General features: G+C 39.6%; 1 protein-coding gene across 1 annotated transcript in view; it reads right to left on the reverse strand.

Annotated features, from left to right (window-relative positions):
- MYOM2 (myomesin 2) overlaps positions 1-15,835 on the reverse strand; it is a 135,162-nt gene that overhangs the window by 53,726 nt on the left and 65,601 nt on the right. The window contains exons 13-18 of the mRNA XM_019520605.1: positions 14,622-14,675; positions 12,768-12,895; positions 8,420-8,603; positions 7,001-7,175; positions 4,819-4,940; positions 1,405-1,592 (exon numbers count right to left, since the gene is read on the reverse strand). Of these exons, the coding sequence (XP_019376150.1) occupies positions 1,405-1,592; positions 4,819-4,940; positions 7,001-7,175; positions 8,420-8,603; positions 12,768-12,895; positions 14,622-14,675 (851 nt within the window). The remainder of the gene's footprint in view (positions 1-1,404; positions 1,593-4,818; positions 4,941-7,000; positions 7,176-8,419; positions 8,604-12,767; positions 12,896-14,621; positions 14,676-15,835) is intronic.

The raw sequence follows: 15,835 nt of genomic DNA on the forward strand, positions 1-15,835 counted from the left end.
GTCCCTGCATTTGATTTGTTTAGGTGGGTTTTTCAGTCATTCTAGGGGGATTTTATTTGTCTCATTTTAATTATTAACAGGCAATAAGAACATAGGACTAGGAGGAGCTTCCTAAACCATGCAGCACAACAGAAAGAAGGAGAATGCACTGGGGATGGGATTAGCAAAGCGGAATTTATATGTGGGGGATCTAAGCTGTTTTTTATACCTAAAATATGATCTTTGTGATTTTTCTGTCCTTTCCACAGCCCTTTGCTTTTTTCAGAGTACATTATCACCAAGCTCGATTTTGGAGCCCACACAGGCTGCAAAGTCTCTGGACTTCCCTTGGGCTTTCTCCCTACCCCTACTGGAGCTCTGCAGTTGGAACCTCCACAGTCTGGAGAATTATTTTCACATTCATGTTTTACTGTATTTGTAGAAGTGAGGCTGCAGCTGAGGACAGGCACTGCTGATGGAGGAACTAGAAGATCTTAGATTTTCACAAAAAATAGAGAAACTAGGGCAATATTCTTTAGAGAAAAAGGAGATAATAAAAAGATTTTAATGTAACATTTAATTTTTGATGGGAACAGAGAGATACATGTTGGAAAGGTTATCTAAAAGAGTGTCAAATCTAAGATCAAAGTGAAACTAGACTAAGCTTGGGGAACAGCAGGTGTTAATAAAAACTGGCTTGAATTTCTTAATACAGGAGAATTAATGTATAACATAACTAATATTAGCTAAAGTAACTAACAAGGTAATACAGCCATTAAAAACAATTTTTAAATCCCCTTGTTCTTATATGCTGTACCTGAAGGCCTAGCCTGCTTCTAGCAAGGCACAAAATATTGTGTTCATCTAAAAGCTCTCTACTTTACTTCAATCAGCAATTCGGTCCCACCCCTTCAAATGACTATGTAGATAGCCCCCTCCTAAGTACAAGCATAGCCACATTGCATGATGTGGACCTTAGAAACAAATGAACTGTATATTTTCCCTTTGTTTATGAGAGCATAAACAGCCCTAGAAACCACTTCCTAGCCCTGCCCATCCATGTTTCTCTGCCTTTGTCTCATTTCTCAGTACCATATATTCCATCTGCTCTGCCCAGGAGACCAGCCTTTTCACTCCACTGCCAGGTCTCAAAGACACACCTGTGGGCTTTTCACACTGACTCTTAAGCCCTAAATGCCATTTCTGAACTCCTCTCTTGGTGTGTGGTGGTTGGGGATGATACTGCATTGCCAGCATTCTCCTTTGCAATCCTCTCCACTCCAATTCTCAGGTTTGGTGAAAGAACTGGTCAAGTCATGAGAAATAAACTTCAGATAATGTCTCTCCAAAAATATAAAACTTCTTCAAATGCAAATAAATTATAAAAATAGCAGCTAAATCCCCAGGGAATAAAATAATACCAACCGTATAAATCCTTTCTTTAATAGGGGAGGAATTGACTTCATGCCAGTTACGGTGCTGAGCCTCACGTTTGTCTATATAATAACCAAGAACTGGAGAGCCTCCACTGAATCTTGGTAGTTTCCAGCCAAGAGTCATTGAGTGACCATCACAGTTAAGAAGTGTGATACCATAAGGATATGATGGACAGGCTATGAGAAAACAAGGATATAGAGTGTTAGTGCAGTGTCTAAAGCACAGCAGTGTTGCAGAATATGGTATTTTTTCACTCTTCTTTTCTATGTAATATTATACGTAGGATATTGCAGCTTTGCAATGAACTGTAAATCGGGAACCAAAAATGCACTTAGGATAATAGGAGACCTAGGCAAGGTAGTTGTGGACAATTAAAAGCAAGTAAGAGCCCCTTTGCCAAGAAAGCTTTTGCTGCTATACCTGCCCAGTTATCAACAGATTTTGCATTCTTTGGCAAGTGTGCTGATAACAGCAGTTATAAAACAGTACGAATGGAATAGAATGTGACCTGCATAAACACCTTTCTAGTATACTAATTTGTCTAAGTAGGTGAAAGAAAGGAACATTTTTATTTAAGAGTCTTTAAAACTGTTAAATTAATTAAAGTAACATCCGACCAAGTATTCTGGAAACCTCTGTGTCTCTAGATCACACTTCAAAATGCACTGAAAGAGAAGTACGATGAGCTCCGTTAAGATTTGTAAACCCAAGCTTTGTTGAGACTGGAAGACTAATGTCGTCCACAAGTTTTACCCACTGTCTTTTAACTTGAGAAGTCAGGAGCAGGCATGTTGCCCACACAGCAAGGAGAGTTGTGAGACTGTTTTCTTCTGCTACTTTTTTGAGCTACTTTAGGGACACTGGCAGACATTCAAAAGAGGTACAATAGGATATGATGCATGATCCCAACAATCATGCTACCTGCCATATCATATGTGCATGGCTGGAGGCACCACTGTGCTACTGAATATCAGATCCCATCACATCATATTGCTGGTGCAGAGGAAGCCCAGGAACATGATCCCAGGCTTCCCTTGAACTGATAGTCTTCCTTCCTGTGGCTGGGAACCCCATCAGTGGATCAGAGCTTCCAGTCCCATGCACTCCAGCGGTTGAAAGCTCCAACCAGCTGACAGAGTCCCAGCCATGGCAGCACATGGTTCACACCTATGGCTCAGAGCCCCAATCACTGATGGAGCTCCCAGCCATGAGACCTCATTGTGGTCCCCCAGCTGGGAGCCCTGATCAGCTGACCAGTGCTTCCAGCATCTGGAGAACACAGGATTAACCAGTTAATCATGTCTTAATTGTAATGTGCATTGGGGATTAGTACCCATCAGCCTTGGCACCATTTCACATTTGCCATCTTTGATCACAATTCTGCCTAGAAACACCATTTTCTGGACCTGGAATGCTACAGACAGTGCTGGCTAAGCTGCTTGCCTTTGAGACCCTCAGGAAATGTCAGGTATCACAGTTAAAGCAGAAGAAAATTTAACTCAGGCCTTGATAAGGTCTCTACTTTTATAGCTGTATTAATGATTAGCATAAGGTACTGACACTAATCAACATATATAGGTGTTGTTCCTTTTTCAGGTTAGGTCTCATGCTCTGAAGGATCATTCATAGCCAAATATAATAAAATGTTTCAGTGACACACATTGGAGAAAATGTTTCAGCATCTCATGGTGGCTCTGGCTTCCATTAATAAATTAGGGTTTACTAGTTGTTGCTATTTCATCTTAAGCAATAATGAACACAGTAAAAACTCATATATATCTATAAAGTCATAATACTGCAAACACACTTGTGAATCACTTCTACTATATATGTATTTCTGCTAGCTTCCCATTGTGACTACTGACATGAATTGAAGTTAGTCAAACACATACACACAAGTGGGCAAGATGTGCTTAACAATATACCCCATGCAACACACATGTTCACAATTCTATGTTGATAAAAAATGAAACAGTGATTTTTACTGTTTTTTAGTTTCACAACTAGCTAAATAATTTCAATGGTGTCTTAACATAAGTCACCGCAACGTTAAATAGTGTAGGCATTAGAATCTAGAGTGAAAGGATGTAGACACGTTAACCTACTACCTACCGAAATGAGATATACTTCCTCCTAAACAATCAAATAGAACAGATTTGTAATTAATAAAGCAGCAAAGGCCAGGAAAAAGACTTCAAACAGACATTTTCAACAGCAGATCTTTTAAAAGATTATTTTGGTAAGCTGTGTTTATACTCTTCTGTCTACAGCTCTAAGAGAGAACAGATTTAATTAGGTGTTTTGCTATAAGTCTTTCTTACTGAAACTATACCCTGTTAATCAAACTGATCTTCCCAGTGCAGGACTTTTCTATGGATTTTAATAAAAGTCTCAGGGCTCTGAATTCAGTGGAAGAACCTAGTCAGAATACAAGGGGGTTATAATAGTTATGTGTGGCCAAAAGAATAATTCTGCCCTCCAATAAACATGCAACTCATACTGAAGCCGGTGGGAACTGGGGTTGCAAAACTGTATTGCTTAGATTGAATCATTGTTTTCAGGATGCCAGAGGAGAGGTTGCAAATTGTTTTCCTGAGCTCTGTTTTGTGTCAAAAGAGAATCAAGGTTTGTGTTACTCTACAGAGGCAGTCAAACAAACTTTTCTGTTTAATGTGTCTTTGCAATACCAAGGGGATGGATTCAATGACAAACGTATTTGCACCACTCAGCTGTTACACAGCAACCTCTAGCTAGTTTAATCAGATTGGCTGATGCTTTTGCGTTACCAGAGCAGGAGAAAGCAGCTATGATATGGCACTGAATCTGGCCCTGTATTTTTAACATGATCTTTTATAAGCAACTTCTTTTTATTTTCTCCATGTATGCTATAGCCAAATGCATGAGTAAACACTAACTAAGATAAATATGCTACATTCCCACATATTAGCACTCCATTAAGCATGGGACTCAATATACAGCATGTTTACTTTAGTATAACTCACTGTGAACTTCATATAGAAAGGGAATGGACATGCAACATACATATACAACTATGCTAATATAACTTCCTAGATCCCCATGTGGAGTTACCTCAGGAAAAAACAAGAGTGAAAGTTTATTCAGTCTTCCTTTCCAGGAGTATTTCTGTATCTGCTTCTTTTCTGGGGTAGTTACTACCAACTCTGTCACCTAGTGGCGAGCATTATGGCATCTTGTAGCAACTACCCAAGGAGCTGTTCATGTTTCCTCTCCAGAAACCAGTGTACCTTATATCAGTGTAGAAAACCAATGTTTCCTACACTAGTTTTAACACGGCATGTGTCCAGCCGCTGAGACCAGAAGAGTTAATTCATTCCAAAATTTTAACTCATTAAAAGCTGAGTCGCACAGAATCACACTTACTAAGGGCTGCTTGTACTGTTATTGGTTCAGACTCCTGAGAATTTTCACTGGTTCCAATGGCATTCACAGCTTTCACACGGAAGATGTACTTCTCTCCAGTGTCCAGGCCATGAACAACAAACCTGATTTTAAAAAAATAAAAACAATAAAAGCAGCATGTATCTGGATTTTAGTTTAAAGCTTCTGTCAGCTAACATTCCATACTGTAGTTGGAAAATATTTGTATCTTTAACATTGTGAGTTCATCTCAAGGATCAAGTGAGTTCATCTCCTTGGGTGCATCTACACATGAAATTAATTCAACTAAATAAACTCCAGGTCAGTTTGTGCTGGAGTTTATTGCTCCCGGGCATAGTATTTACACATTGCTCAGGACTGCAGCATGTTGAGCCAGGGCAGAGCAGCCCCGGCAGGCAGAGGGCCCCAGAGATGTCCAGGGCTGTCCAGAGCTGTCCAGAGATGCTTACCCTTCAAGGTGAGCAGCTGTCCAGGGATGCCAGTCCAGAGATACTCCAACCCAGCTCAACAGGCTGCAGAGGGGCTAGGTGGGGCACAAGGGTGATCTAGTGCAGGCTAGATGGCAGGTAACCTCTGTATTGTAGCACTCATGTGCCCCAGCCAGCCCCATCAGCATCTACACGTGTGTTGCAGCACACTAAATGATGCTGCTGTAGGATAGTAATTCTGTTGGGCAGTACTATCTTACAGCAGCATTTATTAGCTTACAGCAGCCTAATAGGGCTGCATGTATAGACTTTGGCATTTTATTGTTGAGCTAATTAGGCAACTCCACAGTAAACATCTCGTGTACATGTGCCCCTTGTGTGTTTTCCTAGGTACAATATACCCTATTAAAAATAATAAGCGTAAGTATGGCACAGCAGAGTATAGTGAAAGAGTCATTGTGCTGAAATTTAGGAACTATGGATGGTATAACGGGCACTAACCTGCTGTGTGGCCTAAGGTACTCCACCCTGTCCCCCTGTTTTCCCTCACATTTTTCAGCCTGTGCACACAACACATTTACTTCATTGAAAATTGATTTTATTTCACAGTAAAAGTGGAGAAGATACTCAACACATTAAATCACTCAAATCTAAGATAAAGTTACCCCTTAACTGTATGGAAAAAGGATTATGAAACAAATTGCATGTCTACTCCCTAGGCCAACAGTCAGCAAAGTTTCCCAGCAGTGTGCTGGATCCTAGGTGAGCTGTTGCTAGGACTGAGCTGCCACTACTTCTCCCCACTGCCTGGCTGTGGCCTGGGGTGGGAAAGTTCCTCACCACTCACTGGCCTGGACACTTTACTGGAGCATGGGCAAAGCCCCCGATGTTGGATGCCACCAAAGCTACAGCCTTACAGTCTAGATCAAATGGTTCTTCCAGTCAGATCTGGCCCGGGAAACATAAGTTAAGAACCCCTCCCCTAGGTATTTCATTCCTGGGTAGCCATTTGCTCAACGTAAACTGTCTTCTTTACCATATAGCAATCACATACTAGAGTAGCTCTTACCACAGAAAGTTAGTTTATAACCAAGTTAATTTACAACAATGTAAAATTCAGCCCAAATTACACCATAATAATAATTTCATGTTTCTGAACACTTCGATGCTAATATTATCTTGACATACACTTCTGTACTGTGGCTAGCACAATGTAGTCTCATTTATGGTTGGAGTTGCTGTATCTAGTAGCTGTGACATTACAGGATACTGTAGGATGTGGGTATGCCCTTACTGATATGTGGTCCAGTTTCTACAAACACATAATCAAGAAATAATCCTTTTTATCATATCACTCTTGGATAATTTGATCAAAGGATTTGGAAAAATATAACATCTTTATAAATTAATACGTAATTCACAACATACAGTATGCTCATATGAATAGGTACAGGAGTATACAAATGACATGTACAAACTGCCTTTGTTGAGTGATTCTAATCAAAACAGCCCATTTGAGGAATTTGGCTATTGATTGTCAGAAATAACTATCATAAAAAAGTGTAAGTGAAGAGATGAACAACCCAGGTAAAAAGAAGATAGTGTTAAGCTTATATTTAATCAAAACCTATGAAAATCATTCATTCAAATATCTTTCAAGGTAGCCTTAAAGAGGCCTGTATATTAACATTCAATAGACTTCAAAATATGTAGAAACAGAGAGGTATTATCAGTACCTATTATATTTAATAGGTTTATGATTACTAGATTCCCAATGGTTTGATCCCACCACAGAATAGTCAATGTAGTAGCCAAATAAATCTTCTTCATGTTTTGGCTTATCCCACTGTACGACAACTGATGTTCTTGTATTTCTTGTGCCTACTACACGACCAGGAGCAGATGGGACAGCTATGCAAAAGAAAGACATAAATATTTGTTGTATTTAAAGACACTGATACATAAGCAGGCAGTAACTAAATTAATCTGGGTACAGCATTATATAATTTAAACTATTTAGATATCACTAGCTCTGACTTTTTTCTTAATATCATTATGTGATATAATGGCATGCTTCCTTTCCTGTAATCCATATAACTGGTTACTCTTGATTGCATATCTCTATTGTTTTTAAGCAAATGCTTAAGTTAACCTAGTTAAATGCAGAAGAACTCCCAAATGGATGCAACAGAATACCTACCTCCGCTCAACATAACGGACTTACCAGCTGCAGGCAGCTGTGCCCAGCGTGGTGAGAACTGCTGCCTGTTTAGTCTATGGCTGACTCTCCAAAGCAGTGCCAAATCTTCGGATCTTATTCGGCCGAATCAAATCAGGACAGTGATTCGAATCTCCCAATTGAATCACTGTCCCTCCGAATCAGCTGAATCCAAATCCGAAGCAAATACTTGCTGCTTTGCACAGGCCTACCACCCATTGCCTCATACTACCTGGGGCCACACAGCCCTCCCTACCCTTCAAGATGAGCAGCTGTTACAGGCAGATGACAGCCAGTGGGACAAAGCAGCAATGCATCCCCCCTGGAGACTGGGGGGAGTGGAGTAGCCACACCTTCCCCAGACCAGAATCACCCCAGTCTGAAGAAGGCACAGGAAGAATGGGAGAGGAGGTGGTTGCAAGCTATAATGCCTGTGTACTTCTTTTCCTAGAAAGATTTCGAGCACTGGAAATTTTCCAAACATTTCTGTTTTTAGAAATGAACGCCCGTTCCTACCTACAATCGCCATAAGTAGCAACTATTAATATCTGATACATGTTTATTTGTCACCAATTGTTGGAGAAAAAGTAATCACATCCTAATTTTTTGTTCTGATAAGTTCAAGGGTGGGCTTCAGGTATACAATTTAGGTGAATTTTGAAATTTGCCACTATATGTGCAGCCATACTTTCGCTAGCACTGAAATGCAACAACATCTATGCCATGGGAATTGTACATGTGCCAGAATTCACAACAGGGGTTATTAGAAAGAGAAATGAAGTGTGGTACAGTTTTCTTACCTGATCCCTTGTATGATGGTTAAAATACATATTTTTATAAAACTGAATTGGATTGCCATGCATGCTTCTGAATTTATAAAAGAGTTTGTTTATTTCTCATTTTAAAATCAGCAACGGCATTTCATAAATTGTCTTACCAATGGTATCCTGTGCTTGAATAGGTGGTGTTATTTCAGACGGGTCACTAATGCCATGTTTGTTTGCTGACAAGACTCGAAATACATACGATTTTCCTTCTATAAGGTCAAACACTGCATAGCGAGGAGATTTCACTGCCACCTGAGCATTGACCCTCTGCCAGCTTCCACTGCCAACCATGGACTATAAAAATAAAAGTGATGATTACTTCATAATTGTTAAAAATTGAGCATACCAAATGTGTTCATGAAGGAGAATAATTTTGGAATGCCCGATACCCAGGCATACAAACCCTCACTGCTCCTACTGGTAACTGCTCTACAGAGGAGATCTACTTGACTGTCTATCTGTGTCCATGTATCCATCTAGATTTTTATATTAAGTAAAAGTAGCTCTTTAATTAAGGGCTAAATTGCCCTATCTGCATGGAGCAGGCTAGCCAAGTGGGGCTAACACAGGCACATAATCACATGTGAAGACATGATGCCGAAGAGAGAGAGACAATATCATTTTTGACTCCCTTGTGACAGTGGATAAAGTACAAGATTTTCTAGCTTACAATGCATTCCATAAATCAGATGGTGGAAATTGCAGTGTGCATTATATGCAAGAAATATGGTAAAAATAGTTTAGATCATAATGAGCAAAAGGGCAAATACAATCTACATATGACTCACAGGGAGCAGAACAAAGAACAGGCTCTGTTCCTTGGCTGTTGCTACTCAGTTACTTACTACAAAGATTTTTTTTCTTCATTCCACACCTTTCAAAGCAGACATATTGGGCATGTCTACACAAGACACTTTACTGCGCAGTAAAGCTAGTTACTGCGCAGTAAGTGTCCACATCTACACATGCAGATGCTTATCGTGCAGAAACTGGCTCTAACTGTGAGTAAATTTTGCTACCTGAAAATGCAAGTAACTAAGTTACTTGAGATTACTTACTGTGCAGTAGCAGACACCTGACCGCTTCAATTTAGGACCCCCATTTCATCTACACACGCAAAATGAACAAAGCAGTTTGTAATTTGTACTGAGCTAGACACTGGCTTTAGTGTATATGGCAGAAAGCATAATGAAAGATCTGGAAAACCAGTGCTCTGAGAGAACTATTCTGCACATTAGTTACCCCAAATAAGCAGTTGACCCAGAAAAAAAGCCACAGTTTATTTCAGTAACCTTAGGATGGCTGAATTGTCCAGTAGACAGCTTGAGCAAAAGTGTCTTAGGACATACAAAGACAGTTGCATAAAAAATTACAGTCACAGAATTCTATATGAATTATATGAGCAGAGTATTTATAGGTTCAGACTGTGAATTCCTTAGAGAAAGAATAGTCTTTTTTGGCTGCTTTGTTAGCAGCTTAGATGTAACAGGCATTTCCACAAATAAATAATACAAAGGTAAAACATCTAAAATCCATATTTTGAAATCCCTTTGATAGATGTTAAGCTCAAACATTGCTCTTGGAAACAAAAGAAAGAAGCACCAGCAGCAGAAGTAACATTCATTTTCTTCTTTAATGAAAAAGATGGGAAATATGTAAATAGCATTTTTTTTGCATATTTTATATTGTTGGTACTGAGCCTTGACTTGAAGCAAATTAATTGTGGGTGCTTTAATGTGACAGAAACAAGAATCAATTCACTGGTTTATATTTAGTTATAATTTAACATCTCAATGCATTTCTAATATATTTTAGAGTTTTCTTCTCCAAACCTCTCTGTTTAATCATATCCCAGAGTACCTGGAGAGCACATATTGCCCTGCCTTGTGGTTCACATTTGAATTAAGCCAACTGTTCATATAGGTAAACATTACTCATACGAGTCAAGATTTGCAGGGTTTAACATTCATTTGTATAAAGAAATTATAGCTTTAGAATTCTTGTGATCATTTTCCTTTAGTACTTTTTTTTATTTAATGAATCAAGTGTTTGTTATTGCCACTGCCTTCTCTTTATATGGATATGTTGTCACTGGAACTATGAAGAGCTTCTTAAGTAAACCCTGTGGATATCAAAAATTTCAAGTGCACAATTGATGTCATACTCTGATCCAGGATACATTTCAGCACAGAGGGATTATTATTATTATTACAATTTATGTGCATTACAGTTACACAATGGAGCACAAATAATGAAACATGCAGTGTAGCAAGACAGAAGACACAGAGGGGCCTTGACTCTAAGTGCTTTCAATGTAAGTGCAAGTCAAGCAACAACAGATGACTGCACTAACAGAAAGAAGAGTTCAAGACTGCACTGGTCTGCATAAAAGGCAGTGCGATCTGTAGCTTAGATGTAAAGATTTTTGTAGGAAACCTAGAAAAGGAAAGTGTTAAGGAGTCCGGTAGAGGAGGATACCATGGGGGTGGGGGAGGCTTCTGTTGGGTATGTGGGAGAGCATCAAAGAAAGCTTGACAATTGAATAAGTGAATGATAGAAACTGATCACACGTGGGAATTGAGAATTCCATAACAAATACGTAACCTAAATGTGAGTACTTGGGGTGAGTTGGGTTGTCCACAGTGATCTGAGAAAGGAGGTATCAGGGAAAGGTTAAGAGCTCACTTTGTGTTAAACTTAAATTGACAGATAAACATTGAGAAGTCTGAAAGATAACCTAATATTTTAGTATAGAAAACAAGACAGAAACCTGGAAATCTCTGTATTGACAACACAGAATGGTAGTTGAATTTGTTCCCCCTGATGAGAGCAAGGAACTTTGAGGAATCCCTACAGAAAGTTGGAGGGCAGCTGAAGTACACACACAAATAAAAAGGAGATAAGTACATTAAGAAAGAATACAAGTCAAAATTTGCCCTCACCTTTGAATTCACAACTCCCACATGCACCTGTAGACACACTGGAGTACCAGGGAGGTAGAAGAACTTCAAGAAAGCTTGGAAGGCAATGAAGAAGATTTCAAGAAGAGCTGGTGGTGCCAATGGCTCATGATAGATCAAAGATTATGAGTAGCGTCATTAGTTCTGAGCTTTAACTAACAAAATATCATTAGAGATGTTTGAGACAGCTATTTTAATTAAATCTAATGGGCTGAGTCTAGAATGAGAAAGGTTTATAATGGAAGGAATTTTAGAGAAAAAATACCAATAATACATTCAATGAACTTAGAGATGAAAGATGACAGTGAGCTGGAGCACTAGCTGGACAGGCAAATGGAGTCAATGGTGAGTTCTTTGTTTTTCTTTTAGAGATGATTGTCCAAAGTGTATTTTTATGATGTGGTGGAAAGAAGCAGAAGAGAATGAGAGGTTAAGGAGAAGAGTAAGGGAGGAGGGAAGAGTGGATGGAAGGTGACTGGGAGATGGGTCATCACTGAGGCAAGTGGAGTAGTTTGAAGAGAGAAAAACTGAATCTGTGAAAGAAAGGAAAGAGGGAAAAGCTGGAAGATGGGAAAGAAAAAAGAAACCAAATAAAGAAAGAGCAGTGAAATCTTGATAAGAATGAAACTGGGGGGGAAAGGAGGGGATTTGAGGAATGAGTCAAAAATAGTAAAAATATGGTCAGAATTGTGAGCCTGGGAATCATTTAAGTTAGAGAAACTGAGACGTTTATCTAGGAAGACAGCAAAACTGAACAAGAATGCATTTGTAGGGGAGAAATCAGGCTGAACTTGAGTCTCCCTCGGAGGGGCTCTGCAGCACAGAGCAGAAGTGGGAGAGACTGGTGTTGAAAGACAGCTCAGCCTCCCTCCTTGTTCAGGCCAGTCAGGTCAGGTGAAACAGACCATGAAGAAAAATTGCAGCCTTCTGCACAGGTAGGCAGGCAGTTGGTAGTAGTTTATAAAAAGTAACAGAGTTGGCAGAGCTTGGTCTCCTCTCCCACTTCCATCCATGACTATCACTGCAGAAGAGACAGACAGTTGTGCCATGTGAAGAGCTGGCATAATTTACTGTTTTCATGGAGAAAGTGGGAAGAAGAGACCCAGTTATGGGTCACAATTTACTCCTGGGTCTGCTTCAAAGGCAAAGCAACCATAAGTTCCTTCTTATTAAAGGCAAGTTGCAAAGAGTCAATGCAACTTTGAGAGATAATCTTTCCATTAAACTACTACACTGTACTGGTACTTTTTTTCTCTTTTTAGGCAATAGTGAGTAAATAGCATTTTTTTTCTCTGCATCTTGAATTTCAACACTCATTAAATCATGTAATAAGATATTTGATTATCCATGCCTTCTCTAAGGTGCTAGTGTGAGGTCCTGTGAGACCTCAGTGAGAGAGTGTTTTATTGTTAGTTCTGTGGCACTGAAAATTATTTGAATTTAATCGTATGTGGCAATGAAAAGCCTTACAGCTGAACGCAACAGTACAGTACCGTACCTTCTCAATGAAATACATCAGTGGCTCTTTGCCACGGGGAACAGGTGGATCCCAGCTGAGTACAACATATGTTTTGCTGGTTTCTGAAGCATGTACATTGGTAGGAGGTCCTGGAATCTGAACATCGCCTGGAGAAGTAATAAACTTACAAGTGTTAAACAGCAGATTAACACCCAGGTCAGCACTTACGCTACAGCTCATCTTTCTGAACTCCCACCCTACAATGCATTTCAAAGCTACTAAAGGCTAAAATATCAGCTTTACATTTTACTAGCTTGTTTCATGTCTATTTTAAGGAACTAAGTATGCAAATTAAAAGTGGGCTATTTATTTTCACTGCTGAAATAAAATATTCAACAGAAAACTTTCTATCTCTGTGCATGTGTCTCACATGATTTTTCTTTGATCATATTTGAATTACTTTAATCAGCTGTGCAAAATGCCTTGATAAAGCCACTTGCTGTATGCAAATAAGAGATGCTTGATCAAAGCCATAAGTCCAAGAGTCGGTATTGAAAACTGAACCATAAAAATTCCAGAAGGACAGTAAGTTTAAATAGAAGAGGAGTTTAAAGTTAAGTGTACAGGAGGAAAAAAACATACTAAAGATAGCTTCTCTAATATGGATGGTGTTACAAGCCAATATAATTTAGATCTGCCCTACAGAATCAGAGACATGCAAATGTATCATACAGCCACCTTTGTTTCTACTTTCTCAAGCAACTATGTCAGCTGGAGATTAGTTGGAGTGCAGCACTTGTCTGCCGACATACCCCTCTCTATTCCCACCCAAGCCCTGCAAGGAATGTGATGATGAGCCAAATTGAGGGAATCTTAATCTGCCCAAATAGGGCAATTTATTGCCACTCTGTGCCACAGCAGAGGCCATGCTCTGTTAGTTGAATGGACACGGAAAACATGGTACAGGCAAAAGGTGATTCAAGCCTATAAATGACAGCTTCCAGCATATTCATTTATCTCTGAATAAAGTGTCACCTGGCAACAGTTCAGCAATGGCAATTTGGGAGATATCCATAAATATCCTGTTCTTGCAGCTCAAAATGTAGTAGTGTGAGAGGGATTTTAAGGTATTTTGGGCATTTTCTTTTTTTTACAGTGCAACACTCTGCACATATCCAATAAATGCTTAGAATTTCATCGATAAAAATAGAAAATGTCTTTTCCATATGACAATATAAGTCCAAGAAGGTGAAACTATAACAATTTATTCACAAAGACATTAGAACTACAAGTTAAAAATCCAGGCTGAAAATAAGTACATTGGGAGTTAGTTTGTCTTCTATGACACTTCTTTTTCTAAATAAAAGCAGGTTTTAAAAGCAACTTGGAAGTTTGCATGCAATAATTTACATCACTTACTATCCTTTTTAATGAATTTTTATTTTTATCCCCTACAAATGTGTCTGTTCTTTGCGAAAGCACATCAATTTGTTGAGTTTAAGACAGATTTGCTGAAGTATAGTAAATAAATTATTTTAAGTACTAAAAAAAGCTATTTTCAGCATAATTAATGGGAATAGGAAAAAAAAAGACTCTCGTAGACTTCACAGGGCTAAGTCCCAATAATGTATGCTAAATGTTCACCCTTTAGAATTCCAATTCTGACATCATTTTTATCGTAATACTACACAATCAAGAACATGACCTTGTCCTACCCCTCAGACTCTTGCATTAACTGATGTTATCTGTGGCTTGTGAGGTAGGATGCCTGCTTTATTTTATATTTACAAAATACTTGTTCACTAACTAGATTTTTTGCAAATTCTTATGTTACTGATTATATTTTAAAATTTCTTTGATGCAAACAAAAGAAATCATGGAAGAGCTACATACCTTCAAGTTCATCCTGAGAGAGAATAATACGTCTGCCTTCATCCACGTGAATAGCTGTAGATGAAAATATTAATTTATAATTAGTTTATGAATTACTTTAGTGTATTTACAGATTTTGAAGCTTATTTTTGCCACACTGAAGACCATTGAGTAACTGTGTCCACTATCTCAGTTTTTGTATTATAACTTCATTATAGCATATTGATTCTGTCACTGGTAGGAAAGTTACACATTACACCTGGACCATCAAAGGCAGGGGTGGGTAGTTAATTTGGCTGGAGGGCCACTTAACGAGTTTTGGTGAGCTGTCGAGAGCCACGCATATAAAATATTTTGGAAGATATAATTTTAACATTTTAATACCCACCACCACTTCCCTTCCCTACCTGCTGCCCAGAGCAGAACAGCAGGGGAAAGAGGAAGAGGAGGAGGAGCTGCTGGAGGTTGAAGAGGTTCAGCAGTAACCCAGGTGGCTGCAGCAGTGGCAACAGCAACCTCACTGGAAAGTTGTGCATACTGGTCGGGGCTAGGGCCAGGGTCTGCAGATTGAGGGTGCTCAGCAGTAACCCAGGTGGCTGCAGCATGGCAGCAGCAGCCCCATTGGGAAGATGTACATGGTGGTCAGTGCTAGGGCCAGGGTCTGGGCTGGGACTATCCAGTAGGTGAAGGCAGGGCTGAGTCCCATGAGGAATGCTGCAAGGACAGCCAGGCTGGATACAATCAATTGGCAGGCACCCACCTGTGGGCCAGATCCAATCAATTAATGGGCCAGGGTTCAGCTCACGGGTTATATTTTGTCCACCCCTGATCTAAGGGCACTTAACCTGAGCATTCGTAACTTGTGCTAAGTACCCTCTGAGCTTCTCAAAGTTATGCTACTTCATGCAAGGGTTAACTCTGGTCTGTGCTACCTCATTCATGTTAGGGCAACTTCAGTCCACTTCAGGGAGATAAAAAGAGCAATTTTCAGACTTCAGCATCCCAGGATACACCGCTTCCAGCTGTCCTCACCCACCCAAAACAGAGGTAGAGCCCAGCTGTCCTGGCCTCCTAGCCAGGCCCCTGCTCTCCAGCCCTATACTGGCAAGTCAGAGCTGTGCAGGCAAGAAACAGTATTAACCCACAGACCATTGTACAGATCATTGTAACTCTAGCACCACTTAACATTCCATAGCTTTCGTATGGCCTAAGTGTAATATGTAACTTCACCCTTA

The sequence above is a fragment of the Gavialis gangeticus genome, unplaced genomic scaffold, assembly GCF_001723915.1.
Source record: "Gavialis gangeticus isolate Ggan-Ray unplaced genomic scaffold, GavGan_comp1, whole genome shotgun sequence".
NCBI lineage: Eukaryota > Metazoa > Chordata > Crocodylia > Gavialidae > Gavialis > Gavialis gangeticus.